The sequence below is a fragment of the Ovis aries genome, chromosome 1 (assembly GCF_016772045.2).
Source record: "Ovis aries strain OAR_USU_Benz2616 breed Rambouillet chromosome 1, ARS-UI_Ramb_v3.0, whole genome shotgun sequence".
NCBI lineage: Eukaryota > Metazoa > Chordata > Mammalia > Artiodactyla > Bovidae > Ovis > Ovis aries.
In genome coordinates, this window is record NC_056054.1 from 920,982 (window position 1) to 942,808 (window position 21,827).

At 66.3% G+C, this 21,827-nt stretch overlaps 1 protein-coding gene across 20 annotated transcripts in view; it reads left to right on the top strand.

The window, feature by feature from the left end:
- Positions 1-21,827, top strand: part of KIF1A (kinesin family member 1A) — an 89,907-nt gene that overhangs the window by 49,188 nt on the left and 18,892 nt on the right. For 7 of the 20 annotated variants that reach the window (XM_042239594.1, XM_027966959.2, XM_042239640.1 and 4 more), the window contains 14 exons: positions 623-771; positions 1,391-1,569; positions 2,829-2,966; positions 9,696-9,814; positions 11,743-11,828; positions 12,429-12,567; positions 12,680-12,848; positions 12,982-13,072; positions 14,481-14,599; positions 15,250-15,305; positions 16,132-16,240; positions 16,430-16,496; positions 16,606-16,690; positions 19,350-19,455. In XM_042239594.1, the coding sequence (XP_042095528.1) occupies positions 623-771; positions 1,391-1,569; positions 2,829-2,966; positions 9,696-9,814; positions 11,743-11,828; positions 12,429-12,567; positions 12,680-12,848; positions 12,982-13,072; positions 14,481-14,599; positions 15,250-15,305; positions 16,132-16,240; positions 16,430-16,496; positions 16,606-16,690; positions 19,350-19,455 (1,612 nt within the window). Of the gene's footprint in view, positions 1-622; positions 772-1,390; positions 1,570-2,828; positions 2,967-3,635; positions 3,906-9,695; positions 9,815-11,742; positions 11,829-12,428; positions 12,568-12,679; positions 12,849-12,981; positions 13,073-14,480; positions 14,600-15,249; positions 15,306-16,131; positions 16,241-16,429; positions 16,497-16,605; positions 16,691-19,349; positions 19,456-21,453; positions 21,481-21,827 lie in introns of all 20 variants that reach the window. The other 13 variants (XM_027966922.2, XM_027966932.2, XM_042239570.1 and 10 more) reach the window with 3 other exon arrangements.

Below are 21,827 nucleotides of genomic sequence, written 5' to 3' on the forward strand. Positions count from 1 at the left end.
CCCGATCTGCAGGCAGGATTTGGGAGGCTGTGCTGCAGCAGGAAGGCACCTGTGCCCGTACACACACACACACACGTGCAGTTCTGGGGGAGGCAGCCTGGAGCACGAGGAGGACGGGGCAGGGTCCCGTGCGGGCACCTTGCGTCCACCCGGCCTGTCTTGCCCGAGGGGTGCTAGTGCTCCTCCCGGGACAAGGTCTCTGCTCCGTTTGGGAGCGTTTGCTTGGGCAGCCCGCCGCTGACCGCAGCTGCCGGGCGGAGGACTTCTCGCAGGCAGGGTTCACATCCAGCTCGGCCTTGGGTCAGCTGGTTGGCCCCTTGCGCGGATGTGGCTTGGACGCCCTTGTCTGGACTCGTCTGTCTGGGTGGAGGGCGGGGTACCAGGCCGCAGCCCGTCCTCCTGCCCACGCCCCACTGCTGCCCCCAGTCCTTGCTGAGCTCCGGCCTAACCCTCAGGCCCTCGCGCTCACGGCGGGGGCGCGGCGGTCCCTCTGGGGCCCAAGGGCCGCTCCCTGAGGCAGTCTCCCTGCCCGGTCCCTTCCCGAACGCCCCAGACAGTTGGTTCGACCCTGGGGGGCCAAAGACCCCCGCCCCCCATCGACGAGGCCCGCCTCTCCGCACAGTCCAGTGGACCGAGCGGGAATGCGAGCTGGCACTGTGGGCCTTCCGAAAGTGGAAGTGGTACCAGTTCACATCGCTGCGGGACCTGCTGTGGGGCAACGCCATATTCCTCAAGGAGGCCAACGCCATCAGCGTGGAGCTCAAGAAGAAGGTGGGCCAGCCCCGCCATGCCACGCCCCCGCAAAGCTATGTCACGCCCCCGCAACGCCCCCGCAACGCCATGCCACGCCCCCCGCCATGCCACACTACGCCACGCCCATGCAGCCACATTGATGCCACTCCCTGCAACACCACCCCCATATCACGCCCCCAGCGCGCCCATGCTACCACGCTGATGCCATGCCCACGCTACACCCCTGTCACGCACAGCACGCTCATGCCACACCACACCACAGCCCATAGCAAGCCCTGCCATACCACACCACGCCACACCTTGCCACGCCCCGCCATGCCACGCCCCTTCCACACCACGCCCCGCGCCCTGCTACGCCACGCCCCCACCATGCCGTCTGCACCTCGATGGCGCCTTTGCGGCCCCGTTGGACTCCCAGCTGAGCGGCTCTGCCTCCCTGCCAGGGGGCGGGAGGCCCCTGACTTGTACCCCTAGAAAGGCGGGTGGCTCAAAGGAGGCCAGCACTGACCAAGGGGAGTGCGTGGGCAGGCTGGAGCGCGGGGGAAGTGGAGCTTCCTCTCCAGCCGCGGGGAGGAGGCTATTCTGGGGCTGGGCTCCACCTCCAGGGGCTGACAGGTGCCGTCTTCACCGCGCACAGGTCCAGTTCCAGTTTGTCCTCCTCACGGACACACTCTACTCCCCGCTGCCACCTGACCTGCTGCCCCCGGAGGCCGCCAAAGACCGAGAGACTCGCCCCTTCCCGCGTACCATCGTGGCGGTGGAGGTCCAGGACCAGAAGAACGGGGCCACCCACTACTGGACGCTGGAGAAACTCAGGTGTGCGGGAAGCGGAGTGAACGCGGATGTCTGGCGGCTCGTTTTCCTGTTTCAGGGTCTTTTTAAATTGGAAGAAAGTACGCAGGATCCAGGCTTATTAAAGGATCTGTGTTCTGCTCTGCCAAAGCCAGGCTGAAGCTGGAGGAAGGGGTGGCGAGGGGCTGGGGGTAGGAAGGCAGGGGCTCCTCCGCCTCGGGCAAAGCCTGGGGGTGGTGGAGAGCAGGGCGGGTCCCCGGAGGACGGCCAGTCTGCCCTCCCATCTGCCTCCAGGGCCCCACGCGCCCGCCCTGCCACGTGCACCTGACTCTTCCTGGGTGAAGGTGACTGGGCAGGGCTTTGCCCCGAGAAAAAAGTTTCCTATTGCTCAGCTTCCCCTGGAAGGAGGAGCACCCGCATGCAGGGGAGGCACAGGGCTGTCGGGGATGAAGGGGGGGGGGTCTCACTACGGCCTCCTCGAGGCGCTCGTGGGCACAGCTGGACAAGGTGAACGGTGCGGACCGGTCGGTTAGAACAGTGCTGGAGGCTTGGGGCAGGGCTGCCTGGTGGCCTGGCCCTGCACCTGGAGATTAGGGCAGGGGAACTGGCGGGTTGAGTGGGCTTGGGCCAGGTAAGGTGGGGGGGGTCTTCACTGTGGGGGAAGGGTGTCCTCAGGCAGTGAGGCCCCAGAGATGTCAGAACACCACGAGACACAGAAAATGAAGAACACAGATGCACTCCCACGTGCAGCCATGCACACTTACACACGTGGTCCCGCTCACCCTCAAACACGGGCCCACCGGCACTTGCGCGCCAACCGTCTATGCTTACAGGCGCACCTGCCCCTGTCCTCCGAGCTGCAGCCGCTCCTGGGGATGAATGTGCCCCCAGGCCCTTCCTGTTGCACCTGGGCCCCCGAGGGAAACATGCCTCACAGGTGTCTCTCCCGCAGCCGGCTGCTTTTCCAGGGGGATGACTTGGGAAATGCCTTGTTCCTCGTGTCGTGTCACAACTTGCCCTTCACTCACCAGCTCCCGGGGCTCCATGCCCGAGTCCGGGTGCCCCCGCCCTGGCTGGTCCCAGCCCTGGCCTCTGCTGACGCCCTGCGGCTGTCACTGGGGTTAAGAGAGGTGTGTGGTGAACGCGTGTTGAATCTCAAGCCACTTGCTCATGGTCAGCCGATTCCGAGGACCGAGGAGGGTCTGTCTGGCAAACCCTCTTGAGCCGAGGGCAACCCTGAGCAGGACGGTCGGCCCGGGCCCACGCTGACCTCTGCCCCGCAGGCAGCGGCTGGACCTGATGCGGGAGATGTATGACCGGGCGGCCGAGGTGCCCTCCAGCGTCATCGAGGACTGTGACAACGTGGTGACTGGGGGAGACCCCTTCTACGACCGCTTCCCCTGGTTCCGGCTGGTGGGCAGGTGGGTGTCTACCTCCGGCCGGGCTGAGAGGCTGGGAAACTGGTGGGTGGTGAGGGCCTGGGCCCTGGCCCCGACACGAGGCGGGTGCTGGCCCTCCTCCACGCTGAATCCCCTGCCCTAGTGCTCCCTGGTCTGAGTTCCCCCCGACCCCATCCTCCTCTCCACACACCAGCGGGCCCTGATGGGGAGGGGGTCTCCACATTGCCACCCACCCCCGCTTCGGGGCCGTAGCCCTCAGGCAACACCTGTCCACGGGTGAGAATGGGGCTTGGTCAACCTTCTGGGTCACCGGTGGGGCGTGAGTGCTCCCAGAGCCCAGAGTCCAGCCTGTTGTTCCCTGCCTCCTGGGCTGGGGGCTGCACCCAGCCCCTGCCCCCACGGGGCATGGTTTCTGAGGCTTCGACGCGGCCACGACCTTGGCCACACCCAGCCAGGACCACACCTGCCGGGACCTGCCGGGACCTTCCGGGGCTGCACACCATCCCCACGGGGGGCTGTGCGTGTGTGTCCACGCCTGGGGACAGCGCACCCTGGGCCACCTCGTCTTTGGAGGCGGCGCCCTCGGTGGTCTGTGCGTTGGCCGGGCCACACGCAGCCGCCCGCCCGCCCCGCCCCGCACCCCCGAGGAGCCGGTGTTAACTTCTCTCTGTCTTGTCGCACTAACCCCAGTTCAGTCGTCTCTGGCTGCAACAGCTACCCTCTTCTCAACACATGCATGAGCGAGCGCATGGCTGCTCTCACCCCCTCCCCCACCTTCTCGAGCCCCGACTCCGACGCCACCGAGCCTGCCGAGGAGCAGAGCGTGGGGGAGGAGGAGGAGGAGGAGGAGGAGGAGGAGGAGGAGGAGGACCTGCAGGACGACGTCTTTCCGGAGCACGTGCTGTGCGACGGCCGGGACCCGTTTTACGACCGGCCCCCCCTGTTCAGTTTAGTAGGAAGGTTGGTGAGGTTGAGGACGGCATGCTGGGAAGGAACCAGCTCTTTTGCACAGGAGAACTGCTGTGGGCACGGTGGGCCGCCTCAGGGCGCCACCCCGGCGCCGGGGCAGGCAGGGGCTGGCCTCCCCCGGGGAGCGGGCGAGGCCACGAGGGCGCCCCTGGCTGTCCTGGGGAGGCCCAGCCCGGGAGGGTGGGGGCCCAGTGACAGAGGAGGCAGGATGCCCCGGGGCACAGGCTCCACGCAGGGGCCCCGTCTCTGCAGAGCGGCCTCCGGAACCCCGGGGGGAGCCCCCACCCCCATGCAGGGGCCTCGGGGCGTTGGGAAGAGCGGCGGCAGGCACCCTTCCGCCTCGCACCCAGCAGCTGAGGCTGCTGTCCGTCCCTCTGCTGTCCTCCAAAAGAGACAGAGGGCCGGGTCTGCTCCCAGTGCCCCCCGGCCACCGCTGTGGGGAGGGGAGCGGAACCTGGAGGAGGCCGTCGGGGGGCAGGGGCTCCTGAAGGAAGGGCAGAGCCTGGCAGTGGGAGGGCCTCCCTCTGAAGCCCCCAGGCAGCCTGGCCTCTCTCTGAGCCAGTCTCCATCTAAGATCCAGAACACCCCATCCCTCCTGACCTTCAGGCCGTCAGCACTGGAGACACGCCCTTGGCCTTGTGCCCTCCAGGGAGGTGCCCTTTGTGGAGGCAAGGCAGGGATTAAGAGCTCTCGACAGGAGAGAGACCAGGTCCAGGAGGGGGCGCAGGGCTCACTCTGCAGGCAGATGGGGCAAGTACAGTCTGTCTTTTTATCCCCACGGGACAGAAGCGAGGAGAGATCTAGAAACCTAGCTGTAGCAGTAGAAACTTCGGCTCACAGAGACTGAATTGATACGTCCTGTCTGCCTGCTGAGATGGAAGATAGCTTTAATGGCAGCCTTTGTAGGAGTCTGGGACTGCTTCCTGGGCTAGGCTGAGGGGAGGTTTTGGGAGTCTTGGCCTTGGAACACCAGTGCCGAGGTGGTGCCGAGGCTGGCCCCCAGCTAACGGGGCTTGTGCTGGGAGCCCTTGGCTGCAGCTGCTGGAGTGAAGCTCCTCTGGTTCCTCTGGGAAGGAAGCAGGCTCTGTCGAGGAGGTCGCGGATTTATTCTGACTCGGTCTCCCTGACCGGGGGCTGCTGGCCCCCTGGCTCTCTCCTAAGATGCCCCAGCCCAGCTTCCTGCCCCACCGACCCAAGCGAAGGTGTGACCCCCGGGGCTGGCCCCATGCAGGCCTCTCAGAAAGCCTGGCCGCGTGGGCCAGGGCAGCCGAGTGTCAGGCAGGTGTGGGGTCACTGGGAGAAACGGGGGTGGGCTCTTGCAGTCTCAGCCAGAAAGAGCTGGGTCCTTCCGACACTCCCCCCGTGATCTGGGATGTTACAAAACAACCAAAGCCAAAGCCGCGCGAGAGGCCAGCTCCCCACGCGGCCGTCTGCGAGGGGCTTCATTTGGAAACGTCCTGATTTTTCTGGTTTGGCAAGAATTGGCTTTTCCCGCGCAGCAGCTGTGCAGGCCCAGCCCTGAGGAGGACCTGTGTGTGGTCCCCTTTATCCTTCTGGTAGCTGCTGGCTCTGTCTCCAAAGCTTAAGCGAAATTGGGGCGCCCACTCTTGCCTCCCTCCGGAAAGGCTTCCGTGGCCCCAGCATGGGTCTGCACCTCACCAATCTCGTGGTTAGCGCCGCCTCCTCCGCTCCCCCACGCTCCGCCCCGGCCCCCACCTCTGCCGCCCCCCTGTCTCCGGCGGGTCTCAGCCTGCTTCAAGGTGCCCTCGCTTCCAAGCACGGGGTCCTGGCGGGGGTCTCCTCCCAGTCCAGGGACAGCCTGTGTGCCGCTGCGCTGGGGGGTGGGGTGGGCCGGCCCGGGATGAGGAGGTGGGCCTGTGGGCTCAGTCTCCCCCGTGATCCTCCCCGCCTGGACCTTCGCTCTCAGAAAGGGGGGTGGGCAGGGGAACCGCAGAGAGAGGAGGGTGAGGGGCTGACTGGGATGGACTGTCCCGGGGAAGGAGGACATGTGCCCCCCACCAAGTGTAGGATCCAGGACTCCGGCGGAAAAGCACTGGGCCGGCAAGGCTGAGCTCCCTGGGTGTGCTCTGCGGGCCAAGCCGCTCAGCCCAAATGGTCTCCAGCAAGGCGTCGGGCCGCCGTGTGCGGGTGGGTGCGCCCTCGCCGGAGGGGTCCTCCTGACAGGGCCAGGCTGCTCCAGCCCCCGGGGTGGTGGGCGCTGCTGTCCACTTGGGCGTCTGGAGGGCCCAGCCTCTACCCTTCGGGCCCCACCCTCTCCCATCCCCGTTGGTCGGGGTGGGCCTGGGGTCTTCCTGCCCCCTGCCCTCTAGGCTGCTGCTGGCACCAGGGGCAGGGGCTGCCAGGCCCGGGGGTCCCTTCGGGGTGAAGGTGGTGTCATTGTCCCAGGGCGAAGGGCAGCAAGGAGAGAGGGTCCCACCAGGCTGCCGTGCCCTCTGGAAGCCCTTGCCCAGGGCTACATCTGATCTGTGTGCGAACACGCCTGGTGCCCGCAGGAGTCTGGGGACCAGTTCCCCCCACAGCCGGCAGTGAGGTTCAGAGAGGGCGAGCCTGGCGGTGGACTCCAGGCGTCTTTTTCTCTGTGAAACCCCAACCTCCAAGCAAGGGGGCCCTCGAAGCCCCCAGCCCTGTTGTTTTGCATACCCTAAGCATCTGGGTTTTCTTTCCTTTCCAATGTGGGGAAATCCCCTGAGATCGGGAAAGACTGGATTTACCTAACGAACCTTAAGTAAGCCGGTGGGCGCTGGGGCGTGGTGCCCACAGCCAGGGGCTGTCCTGGAGCGAGCCTGGTCCTGCCCCAGCCGAGCGTCTGCCCCCAGCCTTGCTGTCCTCGGGCCTCCGTCTCCACCTGCGAGACACCAGCCCCAGCACCCCTGCTTAGACCTCCGGTGCTGTGTTTGAGCCCCTAGAAGGACGATGCCCCCAGTCCAGCTGAGGCATGCCATTGGGGAGGGAGCCCCAGCGTCCGTGTTGAGGTGTGAGTAGAGGGGACCCCAGCCGCCGGCTGCGTGGTGCTGGGGGCTCCAGCGCCGGCCGGGTGGGCCCGTGGGGGCTGTCACGCACAGTTTCTCTCCTGGAGCTTTCAGTGGCAGGCTGCCAGTGGGGTGGTTTGAGCCTTAGGACTCACGTGCGGCCCCCTTCGACGCGTGGGCCCTGTGGCAGGAGGTGCCCCTGGGAGACCGCAGGGGGTGTGTGCACCCGCGGGGCCATCGGGGAGTGGGGGCGCCCGGCTGCCTCGGGCCTGCTGTGACTGCCTAAGTCCTGGCCTCCGTGGGCTCAGGAGGGAGGAGGACTGATCTGCTTCCCCTCCCTCATCGCCCCTCGGGGTGGTCCCGGGTCCCCTGCAGGGCGCTGCGAGAGGCCATCAGGGAGGGAGCTGGGAGCCAGTGCCTGGGGGGCTGCCCCCTGAGCCTTCCAGGAGGCGGCCCCGAGCCTGGCGGGCCCTCCTGGCTGGTGGCCCTTGGACAGCCTGACACTGCCTTAGGAAGGTATCATGCCCTCACTAGCCCACAACCGAGGCAGCGTGCCTTCCCCGTGGGTCCTCCTGTGGGCCCCTGCAGGGTGCAGGGGGGTGGGCAGGCCCCCCGCCTGGCGCCTGGGGCTCGGGGAAGTCTCCCAGCCCTGCTTTCTGCAGCAGGCTGTGCCCAGGGGCAGGCAGGGCTGGAGGGCAGCGCTGACTGGGCCCCGCACCTGGGGGCTGCCCCACCCAGTCCCCTCAGCCCTCTGGGTCAGGGCGGGGCGGCTGGGCCTCGGGGGAGCGGAGCCGGCTCTGTGCCTGAGTCCTCGCCCTGCGCTTCCCCTTCTGGACCCCGTGACTTGGCTCATTGCACGGCCACCCCCCTCCCACCCCCAGTTTTCATCAGAGAAGCTGGGTCAGGAGCCCGGGTGCCTGGGAGGGGAGGCCCCCATCCTGTCTGAGGTGGGTGCTGGGCAACGCCCTCTGCGACTTGGGCGAGGCCTTCCGTTCTCCAGGCTCCAGCGTCTCTTGCTGGTTTCTGCTCCACGCAGTGGGCCTTAGTGCCCGCGCGCCCCCAGTCAGGCAGAGGTGCCCCTCATCCAGAGAGCGCACTGAAGGGAGGGGCCACGGGGCGTCCTCAGAGAGGCGCTATGCTAGGGAGGGGGCTTCTGCCTACTGGGGGGCAGGGGACTGCAGTGGCAGGCCCTGGGAGGCCGCACCCTGGGGCGTCTGGGGCCTGGCTCAGCCTTCAAGGGCCCAGAAAGCAAAACCAGTCAACAGAGGTTGGGCCTACTGGTAAATTCGGGCCAATGGGGAGAGCTGTGCAGAAAACGGCCCGGAGGCTGAGACGTGGGTGGCCGTGCACAGAGGGAGCATACAGACTGGGCTGTGAGGCCAGAACCGGGCTGGGCCCACAGCAGGGGCTGGGGTGTCTGTTGGATGCAGAGAGCTCGGAGGCTGCGACGGGTGGCGTCTGCTTGGGCCTCAGGTCCCCTCTGGCACCGTGGAGGCCTTGGGGGAGGAGGGAGGCCAGGGCTGATGGGCCGGATGATGGGTTTCAGAGAGACTCGAGGCAGAGCTGAGGGACAAGCGAGGATGGCGCGCAGAGTCCTGACCTCCGGCGGGGGAAGGCCGGTGGTGGCCAGGCCAGGGGCCCACCGGAGAGGGGATGCAGGGCCCTGGGGGCAGCCCCGCCCCCTGCCTGTGGCCACGGTTGTCCAGAGTGGGGACCCCAGCCTGGATGAGGGGCAGGGTGACGGACGACACACCTCTCCTCCTGTCCCCCAGTGCCCCCACCCACCCAGACCAGTGCCCAGACTCCCACCTCAACTGCCCACACCTCTGTCCCCACCTGGGGCCCCTCACCAACCCCCGCACTTCCTCTCCAGCACCTCCCACCGTTGGGCTCCAAACCCTGCCCCTCCCCCGGGACCATACCCGAACTCCCCCCAGCCCAGGAGCTCAGGGTTGCCAGGTCTGTGCCTTTGGGCTGGAGTGGAGGGCAGAGCGCAGCTGGAAACCAGAGTGCTCCCTCAAAGAGGGGGTCCCCCCGAGGAGGACACACCTCAAAGAGGGCATGGCCCAAGGAGGGTAGGAGGACACCCTGACCGGAAGGGAGCTGTGCTCAGCTGCCTACCCTCGGGGCAGCACAGGCTCCGTCCTCGCTGCCTGTCGGACCCCACAGGTCGACCGGCTCAGGGAGGGGGTGCCACGGGGTGACGTGGCCTCTGGCCCGCCTGTCCTGGCACTAGCTGGGCACACAGCTGAGCTTCTGGGAGAGGGGGGCTCTCGGCCCTGGGGCTGGTGGGGCCGTGCCAGGCAGCATTGCAGCGTCTGGGGCATTCTCGAGGCTCTGTTCAGCCCTCCTCCTGGGCTCTGGCTGAAGTCATGGAGCTCTTGCCCCTTGTGTTCCTGGAGAGGCTCACAGGGAGCCCTGAGCCGCCTTTCGTCATCCGAGGCCCTCTGTGGGGTCCACGAGTGTCAGGGGCCCCCGGGAAACGGGCAGGGGAGACGCGGGGGGCATCGGCACCAGCGTGAGGGTCATAGGTCAGTGAGGTGGTCCCCGGTCGTCGTCCTTGAAGCAGGCTGAGCCCTCCTCCTCCCTGTCCTCTGCTCAGACCGCCCCCACCTCTGCGTCCTCCCGCCCCGCTGCCCTGCCCGCTCTTGCCCCACCCTGGCTGCCCCCGCCTGGCTGCCCGCTCCCTTCTGCTTTGCAGTGTTGTGTCGTGAGCCCGTCCTGCCGCCTCTGCCGCCGCCCGGCGCGGTGCCCGGCGGGCGGCCCTGACCGCAGCCTCTCCCCTCCCCAGGGCCTTCGTGTACCTCAGCAACCTGCTGTACCCCGTACCGCTGGTGCACCGCGTGGCCGTCGTCAGTGAGAAGGGCGAGGTGAAGGGCTTCCTGCGCGTGGCTGTCCAGGCCATCTCAGGTGCGTGCAGGTGGCCTGGGCGGGGTCTGTCCCTCCCCCGATGGGACACCCGGGCAGGGGGAAACCTCCACGGCCTTGCGTGGTGGTCTGCGTGCAGCCAGCCTCCTCCGTCTCTCCCCAGAGAGAAGCCCTGCTGCCCAGTACTCAGCTTGTGCCCCGGGGCTCTTCCTGGTCGGCTGGGGCCTTCAGGGCCGCACAGGCTGAGCCCGGGGCTGGCTGAACCCCCTCTGGCTCGGGGCCCCACCAGGTGGCCTGCAGACCCAGCCTGGTGCAGAAGTGCCCCCCAAGCTCTCACCACGGTCTCAGCCCCAGGACGGGTGTGCAGACTCCAGCCCTGGGTCCCCCAGCCTTCCCAGCTCCACAGCACTGCCCCCCTGGAGCACATGGCTGGTCAGGTGCTGACCTGTGTCCCCAGAGGCCGTGAGCCCCTCCCCACTGCCGGCCAGCTGGTCCAGCCCCTCACTGAGAAGCAGACACCCCTCACTGCCTGGTCCCCTCCTGGCCACTCCTCCAGGTTGGGGACAGCCACCCCAAGGAGGGCTTTGGGTTTGCTGGGTTTGCTCCTCTGAAAGTGTGTCCTCTGTGAAGCTTTTTAGAAAGGAGTGTGGAGAGATGCTTGGAGGACGCGTGGGGGACTGCTCAGCCAGAGGGTCCCTCTACTGTGGTGGCCCGTGTTCCCTTCTCCGCCTCCAGCCTCTGGTGTCTCCTCGGGCCTCTTCCTCCCTTCCCTGAGGCTGGCCCGGGCACTCTGGGTGCCCCATGTGCGGCTGCCAAGGGCCCAGGCCAGGACAGGGGGGCGCGGAGCGTGAGCAGCATGGGGGGCCTGCTCGCCCGCTGGGTAGCCCGTGTGCGCACTCTGAATGTTTCGACCGCTGTGGTGGGTATCGCTTCTCCACGATCCCAAGCGCTCTTTCCAGCTCCTCCAGCCGTGTGACCGCGGTGCTGAGGGCCCTGGGGACGTGACTGAAAAGGGGAGCCTGGGTGTGATGGCGATGCTGAGGCATCTAACGCCGCCCTCCTCCCCTGAGGGCACCCTGGCCCGCTGGGTGCTTTGTCCTCCTCGGGTTCTTCCTAGCCCTTCCTGACTCCTCGGCCCCTGTAGAGCAAGCCCACCTGGCCGGCCGCTTCGTAGACAGGTCGGTGCTGCGTGTGTCTGGGCCACACCCGACGTCCCCCACGTGGTGGCTGAGCTGGAGGAGAAGGCCACCCCTGCCTCGTCCCCCTGCTGTAGCAGGAGCCCTCCTGTACCAGCCTGGGCCACCCTGGGCGGTGGTGGGAGAGAGCCCTGGGCCCTCAGGCAGCCGGGGTGCACACCTTGGTGGCAGTCGCACCCACCCAGGGCCCCAGAACAGAGGGTCGGGGCCCCCTGGCATCTGTGAAGTCTCCTGCAGTGGCGGCTAGCCACAGTGGCTGGGGCTGGGGGCTAGGGGGCCTGGAAGGGCTAGAACTAGGGGCCTTCAGGCGGCAGAAGGGTTTGGTTTTGTCCCAGGCAGTAGGGAACCCTGCACACCGGGAAGAAGGGGGTGTGAGAGCGTGTGGGGTGCTGAGTATCCAGCTGCGTGATGGGGGAGGGGGAAGAGGGGTCCAGAGGACCCTGGGTTCTGCTACGGCAGCTGAGTCTGGGGGCAGGACTTAGGGGCGGGGAGCAGAGGTAGAAAGCTTGGCTCTGACAAGGCAGAGTTCATGGCCCCTTCAGAGCGGCTGTGCGGACAACATGGCTGCCGCTGGGCCCTAGGGCAGCGGAGGCGGGCGGTCAGGGTGCCCGGGACGTGCCCTGGTCATTCAGGGCCCCTCGGCCATGTCTGGGAGCCCCCAGGCAGGTCGGAGCCCCACCTGGTTCCCGCGTCGCCCTTGCCAGCGTTCAGCCTGGATGTCCTCTCCTGCCTGGGGACAAGCTGGGCCTGACCCTCTGCTTGATCCTGTTTCAGCTGACGAGGAGGCCCCTGACTATGGCTCCGGCGTCCGCCAGTCGGGAACAGCCAAAATCTCCTTTGACGACCAGCATTTTGAGAAGGTAGTGGTGCAGCCACAGACGCCACCCGGCCGCCAGCCCTGCGCAGCCTCAGGGAGGGGGGAGGATGGCTTCTTCCTTGCAGGCGCCCTTCCTGCCCTCGGGCGAGAGGCCCAAGCCGGGACCTCCCAGCCCAGGCGGCTGCCTGAACCTCGGTGCTCTGAGGGCTTGGGCCCAGGGCCCCCCAGTCCTTCTCAGAGAGGTCATCATTGCTGGGCCTCACAGGAGAGGAACGGGGAGTCCAGCAGTGCCGGGAGGGCCCAGAGTTGGGGTGGTGGGGGCCTTGTGGGCAACTGGTCGGGGGGCTGGCCAGACCCTGAAAGCAGTTGGGGGAGTTTCCCTGCGTCCTGCCCAGGGCAGCCGGGGAGCAGGGTCCGGAGCAGGGTGGGGAGCAGGGGCGGAGCTGAGGGAGGGGTCCTGGCCGGGGTGGGGGCAGAGCTGAACCCCAGAGACGTGTCCCACCTTCCCTTCCCGCTTCCTAGACTAACATAGTCCTGAGAAGAATGAGGCCTGGGGAGGGGTACGCCCACGGCAGGGGCGGGCCTGGGTGGGTGCTCAGGTTCCCTGGCAGCACTCTGTCCAACCCCGCCCCCTCCTGCACAGTTCCAGGCCGAGTCCTGCCCTGGGGTGGGCATGTCCCGCTCAGGGACCTCCCAGGAGGAGCTGCGGATTGTGGAAGGCCAGGGCCAGGCTGCAGACTCTGGGCCCTCAGCTGACGAGGTCAACAACAACACCTGCTCAGGTGGGTCTCCGAGGCCCACCTCCTGGCCGGCACGCGTGCTGCAGGCCAGTTCCCAAGCCCGGGCTCAGCCCCTTGGGTCCCTCCACGCCCCTCTGCCCTTTGCTCCCAGCAGCGGTGACCCCGGAAAGCCTCCTGGACAGTCCCGAGAAAGCCACCCTGGACGGGCCCCTGGACGCCGCCCTGGACCACCTCGGCCTGGGCAGCACCTTCACCTTCCGCGTGACCGTCCTGCAAGCGTCCAGCATCTCTGCTGAATACGCTGACATCTTCTGCCAGTTCAAGTGAGCCTTGTACCCAGGCTGTGGGGGTGGGCCTTGGCAAGGTGCAGTGGGCAGGGGCACATGGTGGCCCCCTGGAGGCTGAGGTGCCCATGCCCAGGCCCTGCACCCACCTCGCACCTCCTCCGGTTCACAGCTTCATCCATCGCCATGACGAGGCCTTCTCTACAGAGCCCCTGAAGAACACGGGGAGGGGACCCCCGCTTGGCTTCTACCACGTCCAAAACGTACGTCCTCAGGGCCCCTGACCCTTGCCGTGACCCGCCCTCCCGGGGCCCTGGCTCTGCAGGCCTCCCTGAGACCCCCGAGTTGCTTTCACTCGGTCCCAGCTTCTCCCTCTCCTGCGCACCAACCCTGGGCTGGGCGAAGGACACAGGCCCTCAGGCTCCAGGCGGGGGCACGCGTGCTCCTGCTGGGCAGTAGGGGTTTCGGGGGGCTTAAGACTGGAGGTGGGGGCAGCCGAGAGCCCCCGAGGGCCCCTGCGGCGAGCCTCCGCTGGATGTGGATGTGAAGGGTCTGGGGGCCCAATGAGGGCGCCCTGGCTTGGTCCTAGGGATGAGGCAGGGCAGGGCAGGGCGCACGGAGGGCCACGGGGTGCCCAGGCAGAAGCCGGAGAGGCCAGGGAACCCTCAGCCTGGAAGAACTGGCAGATGGTGGGGACATGGTTCAACCCGCAACTCGAGCCAGGTGTCAGGAGAGCAGGGGACTGTGCTGTGAGGCGGGGAAACGGCCCTGACCGAAGCCACTGGGTTGCCAGGCCTCAGGGGCCCAGCTGGCCAGTGTGAGTTGGACCTGCCAGGCCTCAGGGGCCCAGCCGGCCAGTGTGAGTAGGACCTGCGCTATGGGTGTGCCCTGAGCAGCCAGCCCGACCTGGCTCAGAAGGGCCTGTGGACTGTGGCCCGTCCTGCCCCTCAGGGACGAGGGGCTCTGGTGGTCTCTAAGCCAGGAAGGCGGGGCCAGCTCTGCCCGGGTGCTGCATGGGTTCCTTCCCTGGTGGCCCAGCAGGGCCCGTCAGCCCAGGGGCTTCAACCAGGGGCTGTCCGCCTCTCAGCCCCGGAGGCTTAAGACCGAGAGCCTGGTGGGCTCCGCGCTCCCTCTGAGGCTGTGATGAGAACCAGTTGCCACCCGCTCGTAGATGGCCGCCTTCCCTGGTAGCCTCACGTCGTGTCCCGTGCGGGCCTGTGCCCAAGTGTCCCCTTCCTACAAGAATACTGGGCCTATGGGTCCCCGGCGACCTCATTCTAGCTCAATCGCCTCTGTGGAGACCCCTCTGTAACACACATGCTTTTAACACATGGGATGCGGGTGGTGGGGGGTGGGTGGGAGGAGGGGGGACAAAGTTCCACCCACAACGCCAGGCGAGTGGACGAGAGCCTGAGGGGGGTCACAGAGGCCCATCCTCCAGCTCTGTGATCTGAAAGAGCAGCTGAGCCCAGGGGCCCTCAGCCCTTCAGTCCTGGGGGCAGAGCCCTTGGGCCGGCCCGCAGTGGCTGGTCAACAGGGCCTGTGGAGGAGCAGGCTGGGCAGACCCAGGCGAGGTCAGCCCCAGGCTCTCTGGTCTGGGCCTGGGGTGCCGGGTGCTCCACAGAGGCTGAGCTCTCCCCTCCCTGACTGTCTGTCCTGCCCCCCGACCAGATCGCGGTGGAAGTGACCAGATCCTTCATCGAGTACATCAAGAGCCAGCCCCTCGTGTTCGAGGTCTTCGGGCACTACCAGCAGCACCCATTCCCGCCTCTCTGCAAGGACGTGCTCAGGTCAGCAGGCTGGCCCGGCCGGGCTGCTGCAGGGGGTCGGGGCCTCTCGCCTCCCAGCCGGCAGGCCTGATCTGCACCCTAGACAGGCCTGGTGTGCTGGTTCTGGATCCTTGTGCCCCCCCCGACACCTCCCTGTCTGTGGCCGGCCCTGCGGGGCTGAGGAGGGGTCTCAGAGGGGCGCTGTCAGAACCTCGGTCGTGTCCCGGGGCCCAGGGAAGCCACGCGGGGCTGGCGAGGGCAACCCCATGCCCTGTTCCTGCGTCCTCCGCCCCCCAGGTGGGACGGGGGTGACTGGCCCTGCTCCCTCCCCCGCCTGGGGCTCTCAGGGTCGGTCCCTGTGTGTGTGTGGCCTCGGGGCAGCGGCGGCCCTTGCTGCCGCCTCCGGGCACCCTCTGCACTGACGTGCGGGACCCAGGGCAAGTGTCGGCAGGGCAGGCCGAAGGGGCTGGTTCCAGGACTCTCCTGTCCTGAGGACGGGAGGGGCCTGCCTGGATCCCCAGGGCTTCCTGGGGCATCCCGGGGGGCCTCGGGTTCTAGGGTGCCTCCTCCCTGGCTGGTGGAGGCCTGAGATCAGGCCTTTCCCAGGCCCCCTGGGAGGGGCACCAGCCTCTGGTCACTCACGGTCACTCTCCCCACCTCTGTCCACACAGCCCCCTGAGGCCCTCTCGCCGCCACTTCCCACGGGTCATGCCGCTGTCTAAGCCAGGTATGTGGGGCTCTCCCTGGTGCAGGGGTGCCTGTGTGGGCCAGCTGCCCTTGGCAGAGTGCAGTCCTGTGGGGGCGTCCCTGCCCCCTAGCCTCCTGGCACCACCCTGCCCCCTCCCCCTGCCACTGGCCCTCCAGAGGCCCCATGGAGTCAGGACTCCATAACAGAGCGGGGGCCACAGAGGGACATCCGGGAGGCTGCCCACAGCTGGGGATGAGGGCCGGGGGCTCCCAGGGGGCCGGGCCCTGTGAACTGAACCTGCAGGATGGACACGGTCTGAGAGGAAAGGCCGGCCCGGAAGCTGCTTCCTGGGGTTGGGGGGGGGGGGAGGCTGGAGGTGGGCGAGCCCAGGAGGTCCCTGGAGGAAGGGCCCTGGGAGGTCAGCCTGCGCCTGGCACCCATAACAGAGGGGCTGTGGGCACACGTGGCTGGGCACCCGGGGCATGGAGCCTGTGTGTTGGGAGCGGCCACACGTGTAGGGCAGGGGCCCAGGGCTGGGGCCTCTCTGTGCTGGAAGCAGGCGCTTGGTGTGGCCGAGGGGTCCTCAGTGGGTCGTGGGGCCTCAGAGCAGGTGTGGCTCCAGCCACCACCTGTGCCCAGGTACGTGGGGCTGCTGGCTTCTCCCTCCTGGCATGGATGAGCCGCAGTCATGCCCGCCCCCCGGGGTGGTGGCCGAGGCCCGTCTGCACCCCGGGGTGGAGCCTGCCGGTCGTCCCCGTGGAGGGTGATGTTCTCGCCGCTGCTGGGGCTCTGCTCCCCGCCTCCTCTGCGCGCCCTCAGCCGCAAGCGGTCAGTTTGCACCCGTGTCTTCTCCCGGTCCCCCCAGTGCCAGCCACCAAGCTCAGCACGCTGACGCGACCCTGCCCGGGCCCCTGCCACTGCAAGTACGACCTGCTGGTCTACTTCGAGATCTGCGAGCTGGAGGCCAACGGCGAGTGAGTCCGGAGGAGCCGGTGTTGCCCACGCAGGGCTGGGCGGGGGTCCTCGGGACACGCGGGGAGGAGGGGCCCTAGGGCAGCAGGTGGTGTTTCCCTGCCCTCTGCTCCGCCCCGGGGGCCGGCTGTCTGTGCTGCGCTCGAGGGGCTCGGCTGGGCACGCCCTCAGCCCTGCCGCCTCTCTCCCAGCTACATCCCGGCAGTGGTGGACCACCGTGGCGGGATGCCGTGCATGGGGACCTTCCTGCTCCACCAGGTGCGGAGACTTCGATGCCCCGCCCGCCCCGCAGCCCACCCCGGCCCCACCCCCGCCCCTCCCTGCCGTCCAGCCGTCTGACCGTGTCCTCTCCCCTGGTGCCTGGCAGGGCATCCAGAGACGGATCACCGTGACCCTTCTGCATGAGACGGGCAGCCACATCCGCTGGAAGGAAGTGCGGGAGCTGGTGGTGGGTGAGTGCAGGCTGGGTGGGCGGGGGGGACACGGGCCGCGCTCAGCCCCAGACCCAGCCCCACTGCTGCTGCTGTGCGGTCTTGGCTGACCCACTTCACCTCCGTGTGCCTCAGCCCCTCACCTGAAGAGGGGCACAGGGGCTCAGGTGGTGATTCCAGACTTCTGTTTAATCACCGCGATAGCTTGCTAGGGCCATCGTGAGGAAATCACGCACTCCGGATGGCTTGAAACCACAGAAGTTGATCCTGTCTCGTGGATAAGTCCTGTGATGAGGGTGTCAGCAGCTCGGCCATGCTTCCTTGAAGCCCCAGGGGAAGTCCTTCCTCCCCACCTCCAGCTTCTGGTGATTTGTGGGGACCCCTTGTGGACACATCACCCCAATCCTCTGTCTTCACGGGGCTTGATACTTAGATGAGGGCCCATCTAGTCCAGCATGACAGCGTCTCAACTGCTTTCATCTGTCAAGAACCTGTTTGCATATGAAGTCACGTTCTGAAGTTCTGGGGGTCAGGACCACAGCACATCTCTTTGAGGGGATCCAATTCAGCTCACAGTGCCAGGGGCTTAGATGCTTTTGGTCTGTAATTTCCTGCCGTGAACTCTTCCATCTTGGAACTGTTCCCTTTACTGACTCTTTGCAAAGAATCTGTCTTCCCAGTTTCCATTCAAAGACAGGGACCGCCATCCCTCCCAGTACGGACCGCCATCTGTCCTCAGCATGAAGCCACCTCCCCACCCCATGGCCCTGGAGCTGAGGGACCTCCGAGGCCTCGCCCCGGGCATTGCTGTGGCCGTGGGCATTAGCCCAAGGGCAGTGTCCCTGGGGCTGGGGAGTGGCTCTGGGGGTGTGGTAGCAAGGATGTGACGGGGGCCCGTCGTCCTGAGTCAGTAGGTCAGGACCGCAGACCGCAGGGTTCCGGGATCCCCAGGACAAACGTTTCCTTTCAGCTATTCCGTGCTGTCTTTGCACACAAATCAGAAGAGCAGAATGAGCACACACACCCCTGTTGCAGATGTGGTCTTGGGGAGAGGCCCAGTGACTCCTTTCCGACTTAGGAGCAAACTCAGTGCTACTTGTTTCTTCCTCGAGGAGGCGGAGTGATCAAATTAACCGTTGCTATAAGAGAGAGAAGACCCCCGGGGTGGGGCACGGCAGTCCACTCCAGTATGCTTGCCCAGAGTGTCCCAGGGTCAGAGGAGCCCACGGGGTTACAAAGAGTCGGACACGACTGTCTGACTGGGCACGTGCACTCGGGCGAGAAGTGGGAAACGGAGGTGCCAGGTGGGAGTCCTGACTCTTGGCAGTTCCAGAGCCACCCCTTGCCCCCACCACAAGTACAGGCGTCTTAGAGGGCTTTGCTGGAAATAGCCCTTGCGAGGAGACGCTTCTGACTCAGATAGTGTTTCTCTTCTTTTTTTTTAAGTATAAAAAGAGAGGAAGCATTTTTTCCTTCTCATCTTGTCAAGATGTCCTCTTCCAACGAGTAGGAGGGCCTGTGAGTCCCAGGCTGGGTGATTGGAACCTATCAGCTGGGGCGGGGAGATATTGCAAGAGTTATTTATGGCTGAGAAACCAAGAAGCTCAGAACTTAGGCTGCGGGAGGACGCCCACTGACAGGCAGCACCGTGGGCAGCTGCAGACCCTGCGTGGAGCGCTGTTCAGTCATGGAACCACGCCCGACTCTGCGACCCCAGGGACTGCAGCACGCCAGGCCTCCCTGCCCTTCACCATCTCCCAGAGCTTGCTCAAACTCATGTCCATCGAGACGGTGACGCCATCGAGCCATCTCATCCTCTGTCGTCCCCTTCTCCTCCTGCCCCCAATCCCTCCCAGCATCAGGGTCTTTTCCAGCGAGCCGGCTCTTCGCGTCAGGTGGCCAGAGTACTGGAGTTCCAGCTTCAGCATCCGTCCTTCCGATGAATATTCAGGGCTGATCTCCTTTAGGATGGACTGGTTGGATCTCCTTGCAGTCCAAGGGACTCTCTAGAGTCTTGTCCAACGCTGGAGTTCAGAAGCACAGATTCTTTGGTGCTCAGCCTTCTTTATGGTTCAGCTCTCACGTCCCTACATGACTTCTGGGAAAACCACAGCTTTGACCATGCAGACCTTTGTCAGCAAAGTGATGTCTCTGCTTTCTGATATGCTGTCTAGGTTTGTCGTAACTTTTCTTCCAAGGAGCAAGTGTCTTTTGATTTCATGGCTGCAGTCACCATCCACAGTGATTTTGGAGCCCAGGAAAATAAAATCTGCGGTTTCCACTTTTTCTCCATCTGTTTGCCGTGAAGTGATGGAGCCAGTTGCCATGATCCTGAGTGTTTTGAATGCTGAGTTTCGAGAGAGCTTCTTCACCTTCTTCTTCCACCCTCATCCAGAGGCTAGTTAGTTCCTCTTCACTTTCTGCCACTAGGGTGGTGTCACCTGCGCCTCTGAGATTGTTGGTATTCTCCCATCAGTCTTGATTCCAACTGCAGACCCTGCGTGGGCCTCCCTGCCCCTCTCGGTGTTGCCTTTAGCCGGGTGCCCCTGTGGCCGTGTGGGGAACCCTGCGGCACGGCCTCGTAGCTGGAAGCTCCCGTCCAGGCAGAGATGGAGAGCGGGGACCTGGTGCCCGCCTGCCCTCCTGGGAAGTGACCCGTGGCCCACCCCCCTACCCGCAGGTCGCATCCGAAACACCCCGGAAACGGACGAGTCCCTGATCGACCCTAACATCTTGTCGCTCAGCATCCTCTCGTCCGGATACATTTGCCCGGCCCAGGATGACCGGTGAGTCTGCTCGGGGTCGGTGCTCTCTGGAGGAGGGCCCGGGGTGTGTTCTCAGCCCCCCACCTAGCTTGCCTGGCTGTGCTGGGCCCTGAGCTCTCCAGGCCCTTCTTCCTGGCCCTCCAGGAGGTGGTGCAGGGAGGGGCCCCTGGCGAGCTGTCGCTTGGTCACCAGATGGAGAGGCACGTGGGCGTTGCCGGCGGAGGAGCTGGGTCCTGTCCTCAGGACTCTCACGGGCAGGAGGCAGCATGGGGCAGTGAGCAGGTGAATGGGCCGGACTTCCCAGCCACACTGCTGTGGGCCCATGTCCCCTTTGGCAGGCGTCCTTGCGGCCCAGGGTCCTGGAGGAGCTCAGGGAGAAGCTGGCCAGTGGTCTGGCATCCTGGGGTGGGGATGTGCCCAACGGCATGGCTTGGCACACGCTCCTCCTCACGGGGTTTGCCGGGCTTGCGGGTTTTGGGGGCGAGGCCTCTGGGGGCCAGGCTGGGGCGGACAGCTCCCTGCCAGAGCCACCTTCCTGGGGGGACGTTGGTAAGCTTGGCTCTGTCTGAGACACTGCTTTCTGGGGGCGTGGGGACATGGGGAGGGGGCTCCCGAGTCCTGAAGGCTTGACCTGGCCTAAGAGGCAGAAGCTGAGAGCTGACCCCGAGCTCCAGCTGTGGGCGTCTCCATGGGCTCCTGTGCTGTCTGCAGGAAGTGTCTTGAGGGCTGGGTGCACTGGAGCGGGTGGGGCCCCCTTTGCCAGGGGAGCTGGATCCGTAAGGATAAAGGGTCTTGGTCCAGACAGAGTTGGGCTTCCTTGCAGACTCCCCGGAGAGTGGGCAGTGACCCGCAAGGGCAGGTGTGGCTCTGTTCCAGCCCTGCCCTAGAACCTTCTGGAGGAAACACAGCCTGCACTCGTGTCCAGAGGAGGGAGGGTTGGATGAGGATGCTGAGAGGTGTTCTCTCGAGGGTGGGGGGACCATGACAGGCAGGCTGGGCTTACAGGAAGTGGGGTGCAGCACGTACGGTAGGCCCGTCGCTGTGAGGATGCACCCTGGGGTCACGGCAGAGAGCCCAGCACCCTCCGTGTGGGCTGCCTGTGGGGACATGGGCCTCTGTGACCAGGCCCCGGGAGTAGGGCTGAGGGGACCCGTGTCACCAGAGAGGGCTCTGGCATGCCGAGTGCCCCTGGGGACCTGGAGAGTGACCTCAGCGTTCCCCCAGCCTCTGACCCTCCCTTTGTCCTGGCAACGCCTCCATTCTTGGGTAGAAGGTGCGTGGACCAGAGAGGAGGAGGGTGTGGGTGCCTCTGGGACCGTGTTTCTGGGCTCCTGTCCTCCGGCCGGCACAGTGGCTGCGGGGCACGTCCTGGGGAGCTTAGGGGCTGGACCTCAGGTCAGTGGGGCTTTGGCTGAAAAGGTTTGCCCTGCTCCTGGAAGTCAGAGCACCCGTCGCTGCCGGGCCCGGCCTGTGCCCTGGGCAGGAGAGGCCAGCTCAGATGCTGGATGTCAGGGCCCCTGGGGGCGACAGGTAGCCCCGGACCAGAGTCCCTGCCCGCAGCTGCTTTGGCCCTGCTTGGCTCCCCCTCCTCCTCTGTCAGACCCCAGCACGACCCTGACCCGAGCCCCACCCAGGGGAGAGTCTCTGGGACCCCCTTAGCGGGCGGCCCCAGGCTGGCAGCGTGCGGAGGCTTGACTGGCCTCCCAGCAGCCCCCTCAAGGGCCCCCCTGTCCCCTGGACCCCGGCTGACGCCCTCAGAACTCCGCGGGTGACAGGGCAGGCGCTCTCCCCACTGGGAGACCCAGGCCAGCCTTGGGTCCCGCGCCTCAGCTGCCCACCCGCTTTGCCATGGCCCCCCACCCCCCCGACCCCCGCTCAGGGTCCCCGCGCTGTGAGGCCGCCCGGCTCCTATGGGCCGCCGCCCGCCGCGGACACTCCTCCGCGCTGCCCCCGCCTGCTCCGCTGCCGCTGCCCCCCGGCCCCCGCCCCCACTAACCTGTGACCGTTTGTGTTTTGCAGGCAGTTTCTTGATTCGGACATGCCTAGGTACCATCCGTGCCCCTGGTTTCTCTCAGCCTGCCCCCACTCCACAGCCCCGAGATCTCATTCCAGCTTTTGGGCGCCCCTCCACACTCGCTCACCTCCTCGTCTGTCTCTGCCATCTTCTCCTCCCGTCTTATTTCCTTTTTCCTCTCCCTGTCACACCGCTTCTTCCCCATCACCGTCCCCCGTGGCTGAGCACCCCCCCCCCACCGGTCCTCCACTCTTGATCCTGGCTGCTTTGGTAGTTTCTGCCCTTGTAGATGCTGGCTGGCCTCCCGCTCCCCGCCCCCCGAGCCTTGCCAATGCCCCCTCCTCGCCCTAGCAGGAGCAGGCGCCCGCATGCAGGCTGG